The sequence below is a fragment of the Diadema antillarum genome, unplaced genomic scaffold, assembly GCF_040938485.1.
Source record: "Diadema antillarum isolate AM-2024a unplaced genomic scaffold, OU_Dant_1.0 scf00000057, whole genome shotgun sequence".
In the NCBI taxonomy this organism is placed as follows: domain Eukaryota; kingdom Metazoa; phylum Echinodermata; class Echinoidea; order Diadematoida; family Diadematidae; genus Diadema; species Diadema antillarum.
Window position 1 is genome coordinate 4,469,023 of NW_027270946.1, and position 22,830 is coordinate 4,491,852.

Here is a 22,830-nt window from a genome sequence, read left to right on the forward strand (position 1 = left end):
TTTGATGGATGAAAGGGTACATCTAACTTATCCAGGTTAGTGAAGCTGAAACACCTCATTTCTCCCAGCTATTTTACAGAATTTTTTGAAATTTGATTTTTAACACACGTCCCTATGGGGAAATATTTATGGGTGTGAGCCCTATAGTGAATGGGAAAGCCTTTCCTTTGACATGTCATGGTGACCTCATTTTTGAAGTAAGGCAGTTGGGTTTTGGCCAAGACATCACTTGACCCATTATTTGACCATTAAGCTTTAAAAAATTGACATTTTGAGATACGAGGTCTTGTCACCCCAGCGACGAAGACCTACCTAATCACACTATTCTGCAAAGAAAGAAAGGAAGAGTTGTTCTAGAAAAAAAAAATCTTAAAGCACAATTCCTTAGTTTGGTTCATGATCAAAGACTTGAGAATTATGTAGCAGAAGAATTATTCTTTTATAAATTAATGTAAAAACAAAGAAAAGAATTGACTAGGTTAACCTCCTTCAGCTATAGTCTAGGTTCCGGCGTGAAATCAGGGTGTATGACTTGTTGTTGGTTTGGTGATACACGGTCACGTAATTGCTCCCTCTGGTTTACAACAAATTGTTCAAAAGGCAAATTTCAGTTATTGCTTTATCGCATACGTGTGAAATTGTCATAATAATATAGTTACCATTGTTTTTTATTTTAGATTTTGTTCATATCTGATGTATTTCTAGACATTATAGGTTATGTTTTGCATACTTCTCTTGCTTATTTCTACATTGAGGCTGAATGCACATCAATACACTTGAAAGAAGAATAAACAAATATATCTGAAAAGGGGGGAAAAGGACATGTGCTGTAAAGGCACCCTTACCGGCATTTTTTACTCATGCAACTCTTCCAGATCAGGGACGGCAATGGTAACCTCCTCCAAAAAGCGTGTGGCTCAGGAGTCCCGGATCCAATCACATCGACCAATAACGGAATGATCGTCGAGTTTACGAGCGACAGTTCGATCACCCGTGGTGGATTTGAAGCTTCCTATATCAAGCAGTAGATAAATGCTTTGTTGTTGTTGTTTTTTTTTTTTTGCTCATGTTTCTGTTTCTCTGAGCAAAAACAGATATTCCAGACAACCAACGACGCAGATTGATTATATCTAAATAATGATTTTTGATTGAGCAGTCAAAAGAAAAGCAATCACATGAGGCATGAAATACAATTTTCCGTGCTTACTTGGTAACAACTGAAGTACATTAACTGAAATTGATGTGCCAGTAACCTGAAATACTGATGCCTCTATGAGAGTTGACGAAATTCGACATTTGTGTTTGACTTCTTTTCAGTGCAATACAGAGAAAGTGAATGCATCATTATTTTCTTGTTTTGTGTTAATTTTCATAATTTCTAAGAAATTTCTATATTCAAGATAACAACTAAAAGTGATTAAAACATTCTTCCTTAGAAAACATAATGGAAAAGTCCCATTTCTATCAGTTCATCTTTGCCATTATGAAAAATTAATATTATGTATAGCATATTTCTAGAGGACAACGGAATTAGACCTTATGAATCTTTATCAGGAGGATTTGTAAAATCCTCACAAGGTTTTGATGTGAGAGAGGTGAATTATAGAAGCAGAAATTGAAGAAAGGGCTATCTTGCAGACAACACGAAGCAAGACGCACACTTCCACCTGGTATAAACAGTCCTACGTGCTACGTGTCAGTGCGGTGTGATAAATCATTGGTGACATCTTCGGAATGTATAACATGACTTCATTCAAAATTATATTACATATGTATATATATATATATATATATATATATATATATCCCTAGTTGGCACCTTAGGGAGACATATTGGGGGGAAGTGTCTTCATTAGGGAGACAACTGGTAATTAAGGAGACAATTTTCGTGTCTCCATTGCGTAAACTGCCATTGAACATGTATGAATAAATTTGCATATAAAACAAATGGAAATGTCTTCCAAATGACCCATCTAGGAGTATATGGGTGAGAATTTTGAACGATGTACAATTGCCAATTTTCGCACCTTATGACATTCTTTCCCTTAGAACACGCCAGGATGATCTAAGAAACCAGATTTTTTCATGTCATCTCAAAGATTGGTAAATTTCCTTTCAGGAAATATATGGTTTGGTTAACTTTTGCCTGATATTTTTCATTTGACAAGGACTTAAAGCGTAAAAATACGGTAAAAACGCTATTTTCACAATAATTTTTGTTTTTCAAACTAATGATGTGCATTTTTAATGGTACGTGGCATCTAATATCTGACCATGTTCTGGATCTGACACATCATGAGTATGAACCACAAAATTATAAGAACTTTATGAGCATGTATAAAATCAGAGAGAACAATTGAAATATCAAAGTCCTAAACAGACGAACGTCCGTGGTGCTTTTATTTCTATCGCTGCTGCAAATTCTACTTTGTTGTCCCAACTGTAATGTATACGAAAATTTGGTGTTCCGCCTAATGAACATATCCTGCAAAAATTGTACGTCTGCTGGCTGTACATGGGACGTAATATTCTTTTATGCAAAATTATACTCAGTTTTCGTCACGGACGTGCTTCCGCTGTTTTCTAATATAGATCGTATCCCATTAAACGCTATTGGTGATATTGTTCTGAGTCGTAATCAACTAAGATCTAGCCACACGATAATATGTTTGTTTTGAGTTTCTGTCCATCCTTTGTCAAATAGGAACCGAAATTATATTTTTAGACGAACGTCCGAGAAAAAAAGAACGTCCGTGATGATTAAAACGTTTTCGAGTGGGACACCATCTTGCTTTGATGACGAAGGTGCATTTTACCTTTGGCTCTCTAGCCGAGGAGCTGTATGTTATTTTTGGAGCGGACTGAGGCTTGTCCGCAGTTTTTTGGACCATGCAATTCACCGAAAACCAAACAAATAATTAATATTTTCTCTGAAAATTCACCTCCTGATCCCCCTCTGAGCAATACATATGTTGTAAGGATGTCAAATTTCTTATAATTTGCATTGACAATACCTTTTCAAATTTTTGAAAGAGTTAGGAAGGCTAGGTACTCTCTGCCGATTAGTTATCCGTCCGGGAACATGACCCTATCAGTAGAACGAACGTCCGTGACAATTCCAGCGAACGTCCGTGACGTATGCAATCCCTTCGATAGGGATAACTTGTCCCGAAAGTGTCCTGTATTCTTTAAAACTTTTAGCTCCAATAGCCACAAATAAAGTTTTACAAAGAAAACAATGAGTTTAGGGCAGTAGTTTCAGAATTTTTAAGGCGTTATGTGATCATGATGAAGAAACAGTTGAAAATTTACTCACAATTTTACTCTTGTTTTCCCTCTAATTATACAAAAACAGCTAGACACTGAAAACAAAGTTATAGGAAAATGGAATTTTGCGTAATCTGTAATTTCTGTGCATTTAAATTTCTTTCTAATGAGGACCTGGAGACAATTTGTACTGTTACAGGTTCTGAAAGTTTCGCTCACGGACGTTCTGTCCGAGAAAGGAAATTGCTGATAATTACAAATATATCACTGCACATAAAGTTAATGTTAGTTGAAAATATTACCAAATCACCGAGCCGCTCATACCCAAAAGTGAATAATGTTCAGCACTCAGTTTACTTGTAATAACAACAGGAAAACGTTTTAGTCACGGATGTTCGTTGGTAGAATAAGTCCATGGATTACATAGTAGGAGAAAGAGGACCAGTGCCACTTTTTAGTGACAGGTGCGCCAAGTGTTTATCTTTTGAGTATGGTAGCTGCCGTCTCAAACAGAACACATCCAGTTTTGGCCTCCATAACGGACGTTCGCTGTAATTGTCATGATATTAAATGCCTTAATTCATTCTTATTTTTCTCTTCATGACGATTTTTCTCTCATTCCCTCAATAGCCTGGACATGCTGCGACCAAATAGAAAACAGAAACAAAACAAAACAAACCAAAACAAATCCAAAAAGTGCTACGTAATCACATGCAGGATAATGACGGAAGAAGTCTGTAATGGGCATGTGTTGAATAAAAAATGGAAAAGTTTCAAAAGGACGTGGAAGCAGTTGAATAAAAATGACTGAGAAACAGAGAAGGGATCGAGCTCCAACACACAGAGAAAAGAATTGCCAGTGCACTCCCGTTGTACCAAATTCCTCTGGAGAAGTTTTTGTTTGTTTGTTTATGTTTTTTTATTCATCGAAATACCGTCACAAGCGAACAAAAATAATGCAGTATACAATTATTGTCTGATGAAAACAAACAAATCCTCCGCTTATCATCACATGGTGTTGTTTTATACTCATCAATGAAAAGCAATGTTCATTTGTAATTCTTTCCAAGATTTTTTTTTTCATTTTACATTAAAGAGACAGAGAGATCGTCATTTTGTTTGTGCTTTTGTGCTTACTTTGCAAACACATGTTAAAAAAAGTAATGATTAAGAATAGGTTTAAGGTTGCACTTTGATACGTTCGCTCTTCCTAAGATTCGTTACTCCGATGTCCAAAGGTTTGTTATTCCGAAAATAAAAAAAAAGTTTGTAGTTAATTAAGGAGGTTTGTTATTATAGATTTTCTTATTCCGAAAGTTTGTTAGTCCGAAAAATAAATATTAAGGATCATTATTTTAGGTCCGTTCTTCTAAAAGTGGAAAGGGCCTGATATTCGTTTAGGTGAAAACGGTTATTATGAGGTTTTGAAATTTGGAGGATTTTAGTTGCTTGTTTCTCCACATTTGGATAAGCGAACATGATTTTTCATGTTCCCATTAATAAACCTTTCGATTAACCTTCGGAGATTCCTATCATTTACCGAATAAAAAAGCTTCATAATTATACGAACTCTATCAATTTTCGTATTGACAAACTGTATGAATAACGAGCCTCCGAAATGACGCGCTACAAAATGTTTGTTATAACAAACCATATTGTATAATATCAAAGTCACAAACATCCATCCAAGTAATATGGACTTATTGTGTCTTGTTATGAAGAAACTTCGCAGTATGGAACCTATTATCATTTCTGACTAATATAATAATACAAACTCTCCTCGGTAACTGTGTGTAACACAAGGAGCAAACATAGAGGGATTTCTTCCCAACGTATTCGTTTGCCCTCCCCAGCTAAACTTCGTATTTCTATAACGCAGCACATTCCTGTTGTCTTTCTCTGTTAATTATTTGTCATAATTTTAGCTGTGACCATGTTCGTTATAAGCAAATTTTGCATTGTAGACTTTAGATAACAAATTTAGGACCTGAATCTTTACTTCATGATAACGAAATTTTGATATATATTCGTTCTCAAGGATGGACTACGTCACTGAGATTACACGTACGTTTGTACGTTCATTTACGAGAGATGGAAAAAATTGTTTCCTTTGATTCCTCAGTATGAGAAGATAAACAAGCTTATATGATAAAGAATTGGTAATATCTGTTCAGGATTTTGCAGAGGAGTTTGTTCTCGACATGAAATTGCTGTTTGTTGTGAGTAGAATGCGTTTCCAACTCAAGAGAGCTGCATCTTGTTTGTTCCGAACGTCCGTGAGCTACATGCGAACCTCCGTGATGAAAACTATGCTATGTTCGTTGGGTTATAGAGACTGCATAGATCAGATACATCTTAAAAAGGTATGTTATTATTTGGGAGTGAGGATTGAAGTATGGGATAGTGAAATAAGAGGTCAAAATATTGAGTTTCTGTAAAATGCGCGTAAAGTGGAGAAAGTGTTTAGCGGAAGAGCAATATTTCAACAGAAACGACGAATTTAGATAAATCATCAGTTGTCTACCATTACGTACAGGTTAAGAGTACAAGCTTAATATTCTGCAAGCACGTACACATGTCCCTTAAGATATTTTGTTAGGATTTTGAACTGAATCAGATCTTTGCAAACTATGTTAAATGGTATTCAAGTGTATGTGCTGTACTATTCCTCACGGACGTTCGCTGCTCTGGACATGGTAAACTTCAGCGGTGAATAAAAACTTGTTCCTCTGGGAAAATCCTAGTATAATTGGGTTCATATTAAAGCTTGAGTTATACTCTTTCAGGTAAGATGAATAATTTGGAGAATTTCCTACTTTTTAAATTTTGCCTTGTTTTGGCTCAATTGTACATCGTTCAAAATTCTGACCCATATATATATATATATATATATATATATATATATATATATATAATCATCGTGTTAATAAGCAGAAAGAATCGACTTGCCTAATTTGGGCAGGTAGCTGTTCCTAATCTATTGTTATATTTTCGTGAAAGCGTGATGTGCACTCATTAGGCTCTCTACATGAAGGTCCTAGATATGTGTGTGTGTGTGTGTGTGTGTGTGTGTGTGTGTTTGAAACTACAAAAAAAACAATAATTTAATATTATTGTTGTCTTACTTGACAGACTTAAAGGCTAAAATACGGGGTACAACAATTTTCTAACATCTTTAAGTAAATTCCCACTTTTAGTCGTAAGCAATTCAAATCACACAAAAACACACACACACACATATAATATAGTATACATACTATTATAAACAATGGTAATTTCAGAGGGGCGCACCGGACGTGCGCCCCCTCTTCTTTTTTTTTTAACAATTAAAAAAAAATGGGGGGGGGGCATGCTCCCCCTTTAATTTTATTAAGGCGCCTCCCCTTTATGCACTTCCTAGATCCGCCCCTGATTTACAAATATACAAGTGTGTGTGTGTGTGTCTGTGTATATGTTACGTAGAAAGGTAAATGTGAAAAGTGAACACTATCAATGTATTTTGATCCATTCATATCAACACAGAATCTATAAATTTCAGGCACTCATTCGTAATGACACCAATTCGAAAATTTAGTTTTGATAAGACAATAAATGACATATTTTACAGATACCTTTACCACACGCAAAATACAACTAAAATTTAGACAACGCTACATGATACAAATGACATCGACTTTATTGTGGAATTGAAAAGTAGAATATGATTACAAACGTATACTACTGTATGTGTTTTGGAAGATGCATTACTATAATATTATATCTCCACCACTAAAAGGAACAAAATCAAGCATGCGAGCTTTCCATGATATTGACTAATTTTATTGGTAGACTTTACAAGTACGAACAAATGGCTGCAATTGTTTATTTCATAGGTTTCTCTTATTGCAGAAATAATCATTCACGAATGAAAGCTCGTCAAAAATGTGACGAGAAATATTCTTTTGTTCGAAATGAGTTGACCAGGATGAAATTTACTACGTTGCAAGTGAAAACCAAGCTGAAATTCACCACCTTCCAAACGAACCACAAACAAAGCTTCATGGTGTGGTATCTCTTGCTTGTCCCTTGACCAGTGGCAGATTAAGAGGGAGGCACACCGGGCGCAAGCCCCCCCCCTTTTTTTGGGGTTAAAACAAAAGAAATAAAAACAAACTAGAAATATCACTTAAGGTGATTTATACCTCCGCCCCGTGACGACAGTCTTACCCAAGGAATGATCTTTCCTTGATCTTCTGCCATTTAAATGCTGTTACCATGGCAACGCAGCTTCTGACACGTCCGAAAAATATGTCTTGCACATCTTCCCACCAAGACTACTGTATTGTGTGTGCCACATTTCATAAGCTTTTGTCAAAAACTGAGGAAGTAGTTCAATCCACAAGATCTTTCCTTGATCTTCCACCATTAATATGCCGTTACCATGGCAACGCAGCTTCCGACACGTCCAAAAAATAATGTCTTGCACATCTTCCCACCAAGACCAATGTGTGTGCCACATTTCATGAGCTTCAGTCGAATACAGAGGAAGTAGTTAAATCCGCAAGATCTTTCCTTGATCTTCTGCCATTAATATGCCGTTACCATGGCAACGTACTTTCGGGTACTGTCAAAAAATGCGTCTTGCACATCTACAACCAAAGGCACACATCTGTACCAAGTTTCATGGAAATTGGGCAAAAACTGAGGAAGTAGTTTGCAACGCAAAATCTTCCATCATTTTGGCTCATAATATGTGAGCTGTTACCATGGCAACATACTTTTTGTCACTGTCAAGAAATGTGTCATGCTGACCTATATCCTAAGACAAACATTCAATATGAATTCCATGAGAATTGGAAGAACACTGATGAAGCAGTTTTGCCATGAAGCATTTTGCCCTATATTTTACCAATAACATGCCGTTACCATGGCAACGCACTTTTTGCCACTGCGGAAATATGTGTCTTGCACATTAACATATTCAGACGAACATCTGTACCTAATTTCATAAAAATTGATCAAAAACTGTGGGAGGAGTTCGTGACGCAAGATTTGTACCCATTTTTGCCCATAATATGCCGTTACCATGGCAACGTACTTTTGGGTACTGTCAAACAATACGTCTTGCACATCTACAACCCAAGGCACACATCTGTGCCAAGTTTTATGGGAATCGGTTGAAAACTGAGGAAGTAGTTCGCGACGCAAGATTTGCAACGGACCGACCGCCCGACCGACCGACCGTCCGCTGATTCCTATATACCCCCTTCAAACTTCGTTTGGCGGGGGTATGAAAAAAATGGGGGAGGGAGCGTGCACCTCCCTTTAATTTTGTAAAGGCCTCCCCCCTTTACGGAATTCCTGGATCTGCCTCTATCAACACTGATGATCTTTGTATTACAGTCTACCTTTCATTGTAAGGAATGAACTAGACTACCAGTTTTAAGGAGGTAAAATCGGTGGTCTCGTTGTAACAATATTTCTCAGTACATTCCACTTTGACATTGATGAAAGTTTGTTGCAACCACCTCCTATCAGTGTTAAACTCAAAGAATAAACTTGATATTGATATGTTATGTCTCATGTGTACATTTTTCATATTTACTTTTTGTTCTACATATTGCATTTCTTTGGTCCCAGTTTAAATCGCAGAGTTTGGAAGATGCCTTTATTATACAACAAACAAACAAACTCCATTCCATGAAAATACCTATGAAATATACTTCACAATTCTCTTTTGTGGTAAAATCAGCTAAACATGAATTATTTGATACCAATACTATAAAGTCTCACGAATTTTGACTTGTTAGGAAGAAGGATGATATTCACATAATTCAACATTGTCATTTGTTTTTTCATTCAACCATGACTATTTTCATTATTATGATATTACTACCAGGAAACTATATACAGTTTAAAATCCCCATTATCATTGAAGAACAGAAGCTCTGAAGTCGATGAAAAATACACAGATAGATACTGTTACTTGATACTGAAAGAACATTGCCACATTTCTAAATATACACACTTCCATATTACACCTGCCACGAATGCTAAGTTTATTGACAATTATACACTGTAGTAACTACAACGGCGAGTAATGTATGTGACCAATATCGCTTTAACGGGAAATAAGATTCCTCAAAATTTCATACATGTCCACTTTCAATAACTTCAATGATATGTTTAGTTGAATTTACTCCCAGATGACTAAAGTCATTAATTTGGAAATGTATATTTGTAAAGGGACTCATATCACACAAGCCTTTGGATTTCGTGTGTTTATCTCATACTTCACTCTTTGAGCATGGAATGAGGAGTTTGTTTGCAAAAACCGGTAAGTCCATATTTGCCAAATGGAGATATTTGCGATTAAAGGTCAAGAAAAATAAAGAGAATATTAAGAAAATTTTTGCTTCTTTTCACCATATCTTAAAAAATGTACCTTTATATGGAGGGACCAATATATCATTCACAAGGTATTATTTTGTACTTTATGACAGAGACCGTACTTCAAAATCTTCAAAAATGAACTTATCGGTTTTTGCGAACAAACTCTTCAAATGTGGCTACATTGCTTTTATGAATTCAATGATTTGAAATGGAGTGGATTCTTCCTTTAAGGTATTCTATATTACACAGACTGAAACTTTGTTTTCTTTTGTTTTCTGTTGTTTTTTTTTTTTGCATGCACACATGAGAAAACACATGGGGAGTATGATCTACAGACAGCTGTCAAATAAATTGTCGTTTTGGACTACACTTGAATACTATCCCTACATAATAAAGACTTGCCAATGCTGTGTTATAACTACACAACAAAGCAAACAACAGCAAATTACTTTAACACGAACATATTGCAATTATTGCCTTTGAAACTCATGATTCAAATCATATTGATGTATGGCAGAATGTATTTGTATTTCAGAAATAATCATTTTTGTTCTATTAATATTTCTTCCTTTTTTCTTTTCTTTTTTTTTGGGGGGGGGGGGTCTGGACTTGATTTCACTAATATTTGCTGTGAGATAAGAAAGCAAAACTGCGGCACATTATTTCAGCAAGAACAAATAGCTGCATGTATTGCTCAGCCCTAGAGTCATATTGTCTTGTAAATCTGATCAATGCAAGAAAACATATTTGTGAAATTGATGCTTTCCTACAGACATTTTCTCCAAACACATAGTGGATATCAACATAATTAACCCGTTCCATACGGGAACCGGGTGGCCTGTGTATCAAGTCTATGGGGATTTCAGAATTAAGTATGGAATGGGTTAACAGCCTAGCATGCATGAATCGAAATACATATTGTACTGCTGAATCGATGACAAAAACTTGGCAGACTTTGTACCATTGGGACAAGACACACAACACACACACACACACACAAATACGCATGCCTATGGTGAAAACCGAGGACCTGTTTTACCAACAAGAATTTTACCACATAACCGAGGACCTGTGCGTCAGTAGGAATCTTGTCAACCGAGGACTTATTACAATAATGCTAATCGAGGCCCTACAAACATGTACCCCTACATGCAAAAGCAGACCATTTGGAATGACCTGCAAACCGAGGATGTCCCCAGTTCTCTGTTTGTCCTCTGTTTAAATGTAAAGTTCGTGTGTGTGTGTGTCCTCGTTTTCCACCATGGGTATTATAAGTACACACACACACACACACATACAAACTCAGGGGAACTGTCAAAGACTTTTGGTCTACATACATATCTTATCTTTAAGCCTCCTTCCCACACATCCTTTCCATAGTTGATGTTGACAAAGTAGCTTATTATGGGAATGAGTTCAGGTATATCTGTATATCAGGTTTCTCACAATATAAGGGTACAAAACACCACAGAAATATAAACAGTTGGGACTGACAAAATCACCTTGCTATAATATGAGGGTTCTGTTAAATCAAACCTTTTCACAAGACTTCTCCACAGCAATTTTGATCTCCACCATTTGTATGTAACTAGCGGTGGAAGAGGGACGTATGGAAGATTTTTTTTTTTTTCTCAAGGGGGGGGGGGGGGGGCACACGTATAAAAATTACAAAACAAAGAAGAATTTTTAAAAAGTTGCTTCAAAAGGAGGGTTGGCATTGGCCAGATGTGCCCGCCTTTAAATCTGCCAGTGCTTACAGCTAACAATTCTGATATTTACACGATTTTCCATAACCAAAGGCCTCTAAAAACTGCAACGGTTACCGTTGAATGCGGTTGCGATAATCTGCTCACACGCAACGAAAAAAATGAATGTCTAAGCATTTATGAGAGTTAGATAGTCTTAGCTAATAAATTTCCCTATTTAGTACAGTCTGCTATGTCGAAATATTGGGTCCCGTGAGATTTTCGTGCAAAAATTGATTTTTTTCGGCTAACTTGGTCAATTTGGGGGTGCTGAATCAAAAAAAAATTTTGGTTCTATTTTTTTCCGACCACGTCTTCAGCCGCCATTTTGAATTTCAAAATGGCTGCCATAGCAAACTGTATTTTGACCCGATTCTCATAATGTGAGCACCATAGAAGGCTCAAATTTGATGAAAAAGCATGTTAATGATGTCAGACGTTCTGGTACACCATTTTCTGATACTGTAGATAGTATTAATACAATTTTTAGGCAGCCATCTTGAAATTCAAAATGGCCGCCATAGCTAAATATATTTTAACCATATCTAAGGTTGTAAGCATTATGGAAAGTATACATTCGGGGTAAAAAGCATGCTTGTGATGTCAGGCATACTAATATATACATTTTTTTTAATGATGGATCATTTCATTGGCGGCCATCTTGAAATTCAAAATGGCCACCATAACGAATGTAATTGGGCCTGTATCTCATATCGTATACATTGAGTAAGGTTGTAATTCGGGGCAAAGGGCATGCGTATGCTATCAGACATCCTGAAACATCTTTTTCTGAAACGATGGTTCATTTTGATATTGAAGGTGGCCATCTTGAAATTCAAAATGGCCGCCATACCAAAACGTATATTTTGACCAATATCTCATGTTGCTAGGGGCTGTTGTAAGCAATAAAGAAAATTCACATTTCGGGCATAAACCAGGCTTATAATGTTGAACATTCAGATGCACTTTTCCCCTCCCTGAAATTGCAGATAACTTTCGAGGCGACTATCTTAACATTCAAAATGGCTGGTTCTCAGCTAATATCTCTGGTTACAAGCAATGAATGTCTATGGTGGCGTACAGTGTACATTCTTTTAAAAACACACATAGGGCCTACACATTCTGTAATAATGGATTATTCGCATTGGCCCCCTCTCTTGAAATTCAAGACGGATTTCGACCGTATTTGGTGCTGTAAGATCATTAAACTGCAAACCCAAGCATGCTGGAACACTCATGTGTAAGTCGATCACTTCGGTGAATTGCGTAGGCGGGACTGCTTCCTGTCCCGTAGGTACACTGCCATATTGAAATGCAAAATGGCTGCCATGGGATACATTCCTTTAAAACCGTAGCGTTTAGGTAAAAATTGTGAATGGGAAATCATGTGATTCTGACGTCAAAACAAATGACTTTCAAAAGAACCTCTTAATAACTGTGTCTGAGTGACTAAATGCCCCATTTAGACGATTTGGTTGTAGAGTTTACAATATCAGCCCTATATTCTAAAAATTTGTGGGATAGTCACTTTAATAGATATAATGTCTTCTAGGCTCATTCCCTGCATGAGTTTTTGAAGTCACAGCACTTTAAGGCTGTACACGGGAAGGATTGGTTCTATAAAATTCTTCCAGAAACAATGACTTTTGCATTTCTTGCTATGAGCGTGATAATGAATTCTGTGGCCACCGTTGGTGTAGGAAGCTCCAAGTATTTAATTTAACAGTTTATGGATACCCTCTGGAAATAGCTACAATGTAATAAATCATATTTCCCTGTAGTAGAGGCACAAATTATGTTGTGAGAGTTGACGAGGTTTGCTCTATCGATGTGTTGTATCAAGACTCCACTAGGGTAAAGCGGGAGATTGTCTTGGTTGAAGTCATCCATGCCAAACTTCTGGAAGGCATGGACTGTGCCATTTCACATTCTGCATGATTCCAGGTTTAGATACTTCTTGGTCCATCTGATCTTTGAGACATCTTCAAATTTTCAACTTCAGCCAGCACCATGAAAGGCATGAAAAAGCAGACCTTTATAGTTGTTGTTTTTTTTTTCCACAACGAACTGCAGAACATAATCTCTCAATAATGTCAATTGTACTTTTATCATTTTAACAATTTTCCAGTGATGGAGCAGACATCATGCAATGCAGTAAGTAAAGCAAACTTGAAGATCCATCAGGAGAATTGAAATGTCAGTGTATACGTAATAATCATCAATATCTCTGATTTTCCCGTTGCTCTTGAAGTAGCATCTAATACATACAATGGAATGAGGATATCTGTTTCCTCGTTGTGAGTGACGGGTGACAGCTCCCATGGCATCTTTGATGAACCCTTTGTTTCTTTTCTTTCCGTGATGTGGTCTCTGTGTCAGACAGAAATGACTGCTCAGTATTTCAACTTTCAGGCTGATTATTTGGCTCAGTTTTGTGGATTTCTAAGGCATGGGTATGAAAAATGAACCTTTGTTAGTGAGAATGAGGAGAAGGCCACGAAATTATGAGATGAAGAGTGATTGTGAAATTGCTTAGAACTTATACCTTCCGATAATTGTATCGTCCACCAATGACTGGATAATGACAGGTTTATTAGACTGTAGAACCAGTAGAAATGTTTTGAGAAGTTGGTGATCCTCTTATGCTTAATGACTTTGGATCCAATCTTACATGGTGTATTTTGATTGCACGAGCTGAATGTCTGGCCTTTTCATACTATCCGAGAAATAAATATATTTTCATTCTCTTAGATACAAATTCTTAGTACAGAAGATGAAAACTGCCCTTTTCATCTCTTTCTAGAATATCCCCCTTGCATGTTTCCAATAGCTGAATGCCAAACACCACATTCATCAGGTTCAAGGCAGTGACAATTTTTGAGATTACCCTCATGTGATGGTGATGGTCTTCTAAATTGCGGAGGAATTCTGATGCATGCAAAGTGCCACAGAACTGAGCTATTATTGCTCCTTTGTTGTTTTAGAATCATAGGCTGTACAGCAGTAAGCATCTTGGAAGTCTTAATAATTGAAGATGACCCACTCAAGGGCAATCAGGAAAGAGGCTACTCATTCCTTATTCATTCTGCATTATTCCAGAAATATATTTATTGTCTAGCAAATCTTGTTTCAGTTTGTGGCCAACAAACAAGCTTGTGAATGGGATGCCTGGTAGGGTGACCGTGGCATTTCTTGCCATTGCAAGACTTTTCCTTGTTTGTCTTCAATCTCTCGAGGCAGCATCAAGTTTTTGAAGATCGCCTTCAATTGTATCAATGGTTGCTTTTGTACAAATATTTTACTGACTGGGATTAAATGTAATCATTAACGAGGTTCCACGATGCATAGTGATGTGTTCCCTGAGAGGCAAAAACAAACCGCTTTAGCGCGCAATTCGGGAACAGCATGCTACCCGCCTGACTATATGGGATGTAACGCTTACATGCTTGCTTGCCCACATGTATGGGACAGGGTATGCCCCCCCCCCCCATGCTCAGTTTTTGCCCCTCAGCATGGCTTGATGACGTCACTGGAACCTCGTCCTTACATTTTGAATTTATGGCGACCATTTTGAGAGATGGCTGTCATTTTGAATTGAGAGATGGCTGTCATTCTGCTTGACCTGGAAATGAATTCGGTCTAACTAGAACTATTTTGGTATATTCATCTAAGGCGCTTACAACAGTATTATATGTTTTCTATATAGCAGCCATCTTGAATTTCAACATGTTTACCTGTCTAATGATCCACAATTAGGAAACAGCTGTACTGGAACGTTGGACACCACAAGCATGCGCATTCTTGAAAATTTGATGCTTCTACAATAATTGCAACCTAAGACATGGGTAAAAACGCTACGGGGGCCATTTTGAAATTTAAGATGGCAGCCTACAAACTGTACAAAACAATCCACAATATTAGAAAAAGATATATCAGAGTGTCTGCCATCGGAACGAGGCATTTTGAACCAAATTTGAAGCTTCTGCAATGCTCACTCTGTGAGATATGGGTCAAATTAGTTTCCCATGGCGGCCATTTTGAAATTTAAGATGGCAGACTACAAATCGTATTAAAACAATTCACAATATCAGAAAAAAGATATATCAGAGTGTCTGACATCACACTCATGCATTTTGCACCAAATTTGAAGCTTCAACAATGCTCACTTTATGAAATATGGGTCAAAATACAGTTTGCTATGGTGGCCATTTTGAAATTCAAAATGGTGGCTGAAGACGTGGTTGAAAAAATGGAACTAAAGTTTTTTGGATTCAGTACCCCCAAATTGACAAAGTTAGCCCAAAATATCAATTTTGGCACAAAAATCTCACGGGGTTACATAGTAGCCTCTACTATCTTGTTTTCTTTGGTCTGTGTCCCTAGCCCTCCCCTGACTATCCTTGTTGTGTGTAGTCCTAATATGGGGTTAATATCCCTGCCTGTTCAGGCTCAGGCCCTTTTAACCCCAAACATTTCCAAAATATATTGCCCAAGTTGGTGTGTGTATGGAATGTCAACACGAAATAATTTTCCTCACTTTTTTTTCACGTTTTCACTTCCGCGTTTTCTTCGAAAGCGATTTTTAATCGCGTTGACAGTCAGACACTTTTGTTAACCAATTTTGGAACTTGTGTTACTAAGGCCCCATCTATTTCAGTTATGAATCTTCAAAGAACAACTTTGAATCTCGATTCTTAAGATAGACAGGCGGATTAAAAATGTATGAGTAATACCAGACATTTTACATAATTATAAGGGTTTAAGACCTTAAGCCTTGCCATCTTTTCTCTTACTTTCAAGAACAATGTTATGAATAAGACATTGTACTTTATACGGAATTTGCAATGCCATATTCAAGTGTCACTTGATGTAATCAGTCGTGGTACCAGTGAGCATCGAGGTTACCAGTGATCTGCTTGGATATACGTCAAGGCATGATAGATTACCACTCTTCCCCTATCACTAATCCAGTCGCTTAATATGTTATGCATTGCTTGTTTTATATAACTCATTTGTAGCAATTGAATCACAATGTCATAAAGATATCCGGTCGTCATTCTGTGTCCATCGTTTTTCTTACAAAGTAAAAACAACAACATTAAGTGCAACAACAACACACACGCACCAAACACACACACACACACACACACACACACACACACACATTGTGGCATGATAATGTTTTACATCCGTCCTCCTAGCTCGTCTTTGTTGTCCATATCTATGTCTTGTTTTCTTCTCGGAGTGTGTTGTAATTGAGACATTCCCTCTTATATTCATTGAGCCTTTTCCGTGCTCGTGATACAGAACGTATAAAAAACGTTTGTGAGTGTCGTACAGATATGCGATCTACACATCAATGTGCAGTACTGTATGTGTGCATGTGTGTGTGTGTGTGTGTGAGAGAGAGAGAGAGAGACAGAGAGAGTATGCCAGTGAGAAATGCTTTAGGTATGAGTGGGTAGTGAATGTGTGTACATTACGGGGGAGGGGGATGATCACCTCACCAACAAAATAATGTTACTGCAAGTATTTGTGGAATGTATAGTGTAGGTTGTTGACGCGTCTTTCCAACCACGCTGCAAACTCCTGTACTCCCTTTTGTATCTGTAGAAGAGCTTACTTTTTTTTTCTTCTTCTTTTGACAATGAGTTGAGTAGCCCTGAGTGTTTCTTCCTTTTCTTTTTCTTTTTCTGTGAAAAAAAAAACATTAGGAGTGTACCGCTACTGTTTATAAAATGTCCATTCATTTTTTTTCTTTTTGTATTTATATAACAATCTGTAGCGTTAAAAATGTATTAGTTGTGTATACAGAATGTTTGAATGTAATGTATGTTTTTATGTATTATGATTATGTTATTATTTCATCTGTTTTGCTGTATAATCTCTGTATATCTGTGTAATTCGACTTTTAGTCTCCGACTCAGATTTTATTTGAATAAATACCTTTTAATCAATCAATCAATCAATCAATCAAAAGGTAATGCAAATTTGGAGGTCTACCATTTTTTAATTGTCAGCTATGGAGAGCACAATGTTGGTTATAGGAATGGAGAACTCTTCCTCTTTCCATCGGCACCTAAATAATTATGTTGACATTAATGTCAAGCATGACAAGTTTTCTCCGAATGCGTTCCGACAATGAAGCCGAAAACTATTCTTGCGCAATTTGTGCGAAGTTTCCACGACGTATGTGCGAATGTCGTGTGTATCATTGCTAAAGTACAGCATGTTACGTACACGAAGAACACGCGACGGAAATGCGAACAAAGAAACATTTTCAATAATCATGGGATAAAATGTACCTAAGGAGAGGTGGAAGCTGTCTTGAGTTGATTTTTTTTCTTTCCTCTATTTCTCCTTTCTTTTTCTCGCATTTTTCTATCGTGTGCTTCTCTACATTTTTTTTTTCCTATAGGACCTACCTCCACTAGTAAAGCATTTGATTTTTTTTTGCAGTTCCTCCAACACATAATCTCTATAGTTCAAATGAAATTTTGCACACTTCAGATTAATATTAAGTGTATTCTGCGATTTTTTTTGTATATCAAACATTTCTTTCTCTTTGCTAGTCTTTAATTTCTTTTGTTACTGAAGTTGTTAATAATTGTTTGATGTTTAGATGTATGCTACGATTTTTATTTGTAGAAAGCGTATAGGTCATACATCCACCAAACGTGCGCTAAACGTTCGCGAGAATGTCTGAAAAGGTACGCGAACAGTTTGCGATTACGTCGTAAAATGATCGGAAAAACTTCGCAGATTTCGCGTAACATACGCGAGACATTCTCCAAAGTTTCGGAGTCTGTTTGGGGTTTCACGAACATTTTGCGAACATCGCGCGTGTCTTGCGAAGTTCTTGCGCATATGACGAGGCTTTAAAGACACTTTCGAGAACAATTCACGAGCAAATCACGACCAAGTGTTCGGAAAAGGTTTGCAAAAAATTTCAAACTTTTTTGAAATTATCGCCGAAGTAGAAACGACATTCGCGAACAATTGACGACGCTTCCGAACCCTCACGTTCGTTTGGCGATCTTTTGCAGACTAAAATACGAATGCTGGATTTTGCCATTCGCATCCTTCGCAAATCGTTCGCGTGCTCCGTGAGGGTGGGATTTCACGGAGCATGTATATACACGAAGAACACGCGACGGAAATGCGAACAACGAAAATTTTTCAATAATCATGGGAGAAAATGTACCTAGGAGAGGTGGAAGCAAGAAAAAAAATCAACTCAAAACAGCTTTCTTGAGTTGAAATTCGGCGAAAAGTTTTTCGCCGAATGTGTTCCGACAATGAAGCCGAAAACTATTCTTGCGCAATTTGTGCAAAGTTCCCACGACGTATGTGCGAATGTCGTGTGTATCATTGCTAAAGTACAGCATGTATAGTATACACGAAGAACACGCGACGGAAATGCGAACAACGAAAAATTTTCAATAATCATGGGAGAAAATGTACCTAGGGGAGGTGGAAGCAAGAAAAAAAAATCAACTCAAAACAGCTTTCTTGAGTTGATATTTTTTTCTTTCCTGTATTTCTCCTTTCTTTTTCTCTCATTTTTCTATCGTGTGCTTGCCTACATCTTTTTCCTATAGGACCTACCTCCACTAGTAAAGCATTTGATTTTTTTTTGCAGTTCCTCCAACACATAATCTCTATAGTTCAAATGAAATTTTGCATACTTTAGATTTATATTAAGTGTATTCTGCGATTTTTTTTAATATCATACATCTCTTTATCTTTGCTAGTCTTTAATTTCTTTTGTTACTATAGTTGTTAATAATTCTTTGATGTTTAGATGTATTCTACAATTTTTATCTGCAGAACACGTATAAGTCATGCATCACCCAAACGTGCGCTAAACGTTCGCGAGAATGTCTCAAAAGGTACGCGAACCGTTTGCGATTACGTCGTAAAATGATCGGAAAAACTTCGCAGATTTCGCGTAACATACGCGAGACATTCTCCAAAGTTTCGGAGTCTGTTCGGGGTTGCACGAACATTATGCGAACATCGCGCGTGTCTTGCGAAGGTCTTGCGCATATGACGAGGCTTTAAAGACACTTTCGAGAACAATTCACGAGCAAATCACGGCCAAGTGTGCGGAAAAGGTTTGCAAAAAATTTCAAACTTTTTTGAAATTCTCGAAAGTAAAAACGACATTCGCGAACATTTGACGACGCTTCCGAACCCTCACGTTCGTTTGGCGATCTTTTGCAGACTAAAATACGAATGCTGGATTTTGCCATTCGCGTCCTTCGCAAATCGTTCGCGTGCTCCATGAAATCCCACCCTAAGTGCCGTGTAGATGCTGCGCTGTTCCGACTTTATCCGTGTAGCTGCAGTGTTGATGTCGTGTGTACAGTCATCAACGCTCGTCGACGCTCCATCGAGGGCGAAACTTTTTCTTTCTTTCTTTTTTCTGCTCCTAGTGTCAGTAAAGGAGGATTTCCCTATCTTACTTTTACATATATATTTTTGCTGTATTTCCTTTTGTTTTTAGCATTCTTACACTCCATAATAGGACAGTGGTGTCCTTCTCTTTGGTGGAATGATGAGATGGTTTTGATGCGTGTCCAATATGAATTCCTTGTCACTGTACATCCATATCAAAATATCTGTCTATTAAAGTAGGCCTATGTGTATACTCTACGTATAAAAAAAAGGTAATCAAACTTCAGAGAGCTATACTATTCCATTATTATTAACGAAAAAACGCCCCTTGACAGTCCTGACAAAGGGAAACTCTTCCTCTTTCCATTGGTACCTAATTATGTTGTCAAATCTTACACATGATTGAGCAAACTAACTATAAAAAGCAACAAAGTCATTTTGTCAATACAAATACGTACTTTCCTCACGACCATCATGGGGATCTCTATATGTAGTTAACAATTATGGACTAAGGGTGCTATTCTGAAATCCTTCCTAGGAAAAAAAAATCTTCCCAAGTCTTGATTTTTTTCCTAAGTTTATTCTGAAAATCTTCGTAAGCTTCTTCCAAAGTCTGTTCTGAGTTTCTTTTCTAGACTCTGTAGGCACGTATGTATATGGGTGTGTGTGTGTGTCTCGGTACATTCATGCGTAATTCATCGAAATCCTTCTTTTGTAGTCGTATCCGTATCACGGATCTGTATATAATTATGTTCATTCTTAGACCGTTGGTTTGTCAGGCTATATAGGCCTATTTACATTTTGGGTACGTACGTCACAATTTATTAAATCATGCAAATGATGTACATTTGCTGCATTATTTTGGGCATCCAATCCATTTTAATGTTAACTTCGTGTTAGTTCCCGTAACGAACTTAATTCCTCCTCCATTTCTCTCGCATATCATTAATATCGCACAAATTGATCAGGTTTTTCTGCCCGGAAATAAACGAATAAAGTATAGCTGAGATTTTCGTCAAGCTCGTACATCCGTTGAAATCTTCTCCTCGAAAAGATCCTAAGCCCAAGGAATACCTTTGCATGTTCGATTTGCCATGTTTCAAAATACAAAGAAAATCATGAACAGCATACAAATGGAGAGGATAATGCGGATTGTTGATTGTCTTTGAATAATGCAAGAAGCATCGTCACATTATTTCTTTTTTTATTTTTCTATACTTCCGAATGAGATTTCACCTCGGCCAAACCCACGTACCTACAGTTTGGTCAATTAGTATTCCAAACATTCGAATTTTAGGCATATATTTAAACACTCTTCTCAACTGGTCAGGTATTATTTCACGGGAGTCTACTGTAGATTTCCCTGCGCTGTGCACTAGAAAACAGACACCTACTGAAAGTAAGCGCCAGTTGTTTGTTCTTTATCAAGACAACTTGAAAATATAACGTTTTCATTAACGTTAAGACTGTTCGTCTTGGAAACGATTCTTGTCGTTATTGGAAAGGTTTGTGCATTTGTCACTTTATCTTCTTTTCGTTTGATATCTTGTCGAGGACTTCACCCACCTTTGGTATCAGTCCTTATATCCTTACAAAAGTCCCATGGTGGGTTTAATTTTACTCTGACCGTTACAAACGATAACTGCGATTTTTTTTTTTTTTAAAGCGGGAGGGGAAGGGGTTTATATTTCAGTATATTTGGGGGCGTACTTTGCGTTGTTTTAAGTGTCACTGGCTGTAGTTCAGGAGTGGTACGCACGATAATCGCAAAATACATCTTGAGAACGAAAGTCACAAAGAACGCAAAAATGGTTAAGGGTTAAATTGTCGGGTTATATTCAAAGAAAGCCTTCGCCGAATGTTTGGGCTTATACTCGACATTCGCGTCCTTCACAAAATATTTGCTTGCTCAGCAAAACCAGCTCTTTAATCCAATAGGGCAATAGCTACGTTTTCTTTGAAGATCCTTAATCACAAAATGTAACAAAGTCACTTATCCCTAAGGTTCGTCAGTACGCGCCTTCGTTACGCACCTTCTTTTCTTTTTCTTTTTGGGAAAACAAAACTTGTTTGATTTTGGGATTAACGAACCCTTGAAGTAACGCCCTAATTCTCAACATCACCACTTGAGGAGTTGGCGTCACAATAGGAATTTGTAATCTAACGATATATTTCCAATAGATACACGTATACGTACAACTCTGCATTCTCTTATGATATTCTATTTATTTGCATTCATTTATCCTGCTTTCATATTTTTCAACCGATTGTAACATCGCACTACTCTTTGTTGACTTTTCAAGGAATGGAAATGCTGATACACTGTAAGAAGAGAATGGAGACCGGGTTCTACGCTCCAAGGTTTCTTCTGACTCTGTTGATTCTATCAGGTCTTTTGTCATCGGTACCCGCGGAACGGAGCATCTGTGACATATGTAGATGTTTTTCCGGGATGCGAAGTGTGTCATGCGTGAATGTATTCAACATCCCCAAGTGTTCCTCATGTCTTGAAGGTAGCACTTCTGGCGCATTAGTTGATATCGTGGATATATCAGAAACGCTTTCTCTAGACCTATTTGAAGAGTTAACAACTACAAATACTCTCGTGCTCAATGGAAATTCTCTAAGAAATGTTCCGACGGATATGTTCGTGATTATGAGAGAGCTCCAAAGCTTATCGCTTGCCCAAAACCTGTTGACAGGAATTCCTGTGTTCAGACACAATACCTCGCTAAGATATCTACAATTGTCGAGAAATGCTATTTCGGACGTTGGAAAACACCTAAGAGAAGATACCCCCAAACTTGACCAACTTACCCTTTCATTTAACAGGATCAAGCGCTTTACGGCAGATCAGTTTCCAATCAATATTCGTTCCATATACTTGAATTCAAATATAATTGAAAAGGTTAACGAGTACTCTTTTGCTGGTCTGCTGCACCTTCAGCTGATCGGACTTGGTAAGAACCGACTTAAAGGCATAGTTTCTGGGACGTTTTTACTACCATCCCTGCTTACAGTGCGTTTAGAATATAACCACATCTCC

At 37.3% G+C, this 22,830-nt stretch overlaps 1 protein-coding gene across 1 annotated transcript in view; it reads left to right on the forward strand.

The window, feature by feature from the left end:
- The window catches only part of LOC139715947 (dorsal-ventral patterning tolloid-like protein 1), a 64,962-nt gene that overhangs the window by 19,181 nt on the left and 22,951 nt on the right, over positions 1-22,830 (forward strand). Inside the window, exon 6 of the mRNA XM_071627497.1 lies at positions 876-1,024. Within this exon, the coding sequence (XP_071483598.1) occupies positions 876-1,024 (149 nt within the window). The remainder of the gene's footprint in view (positions 1-875; positions 1,025-22,830) is intronic.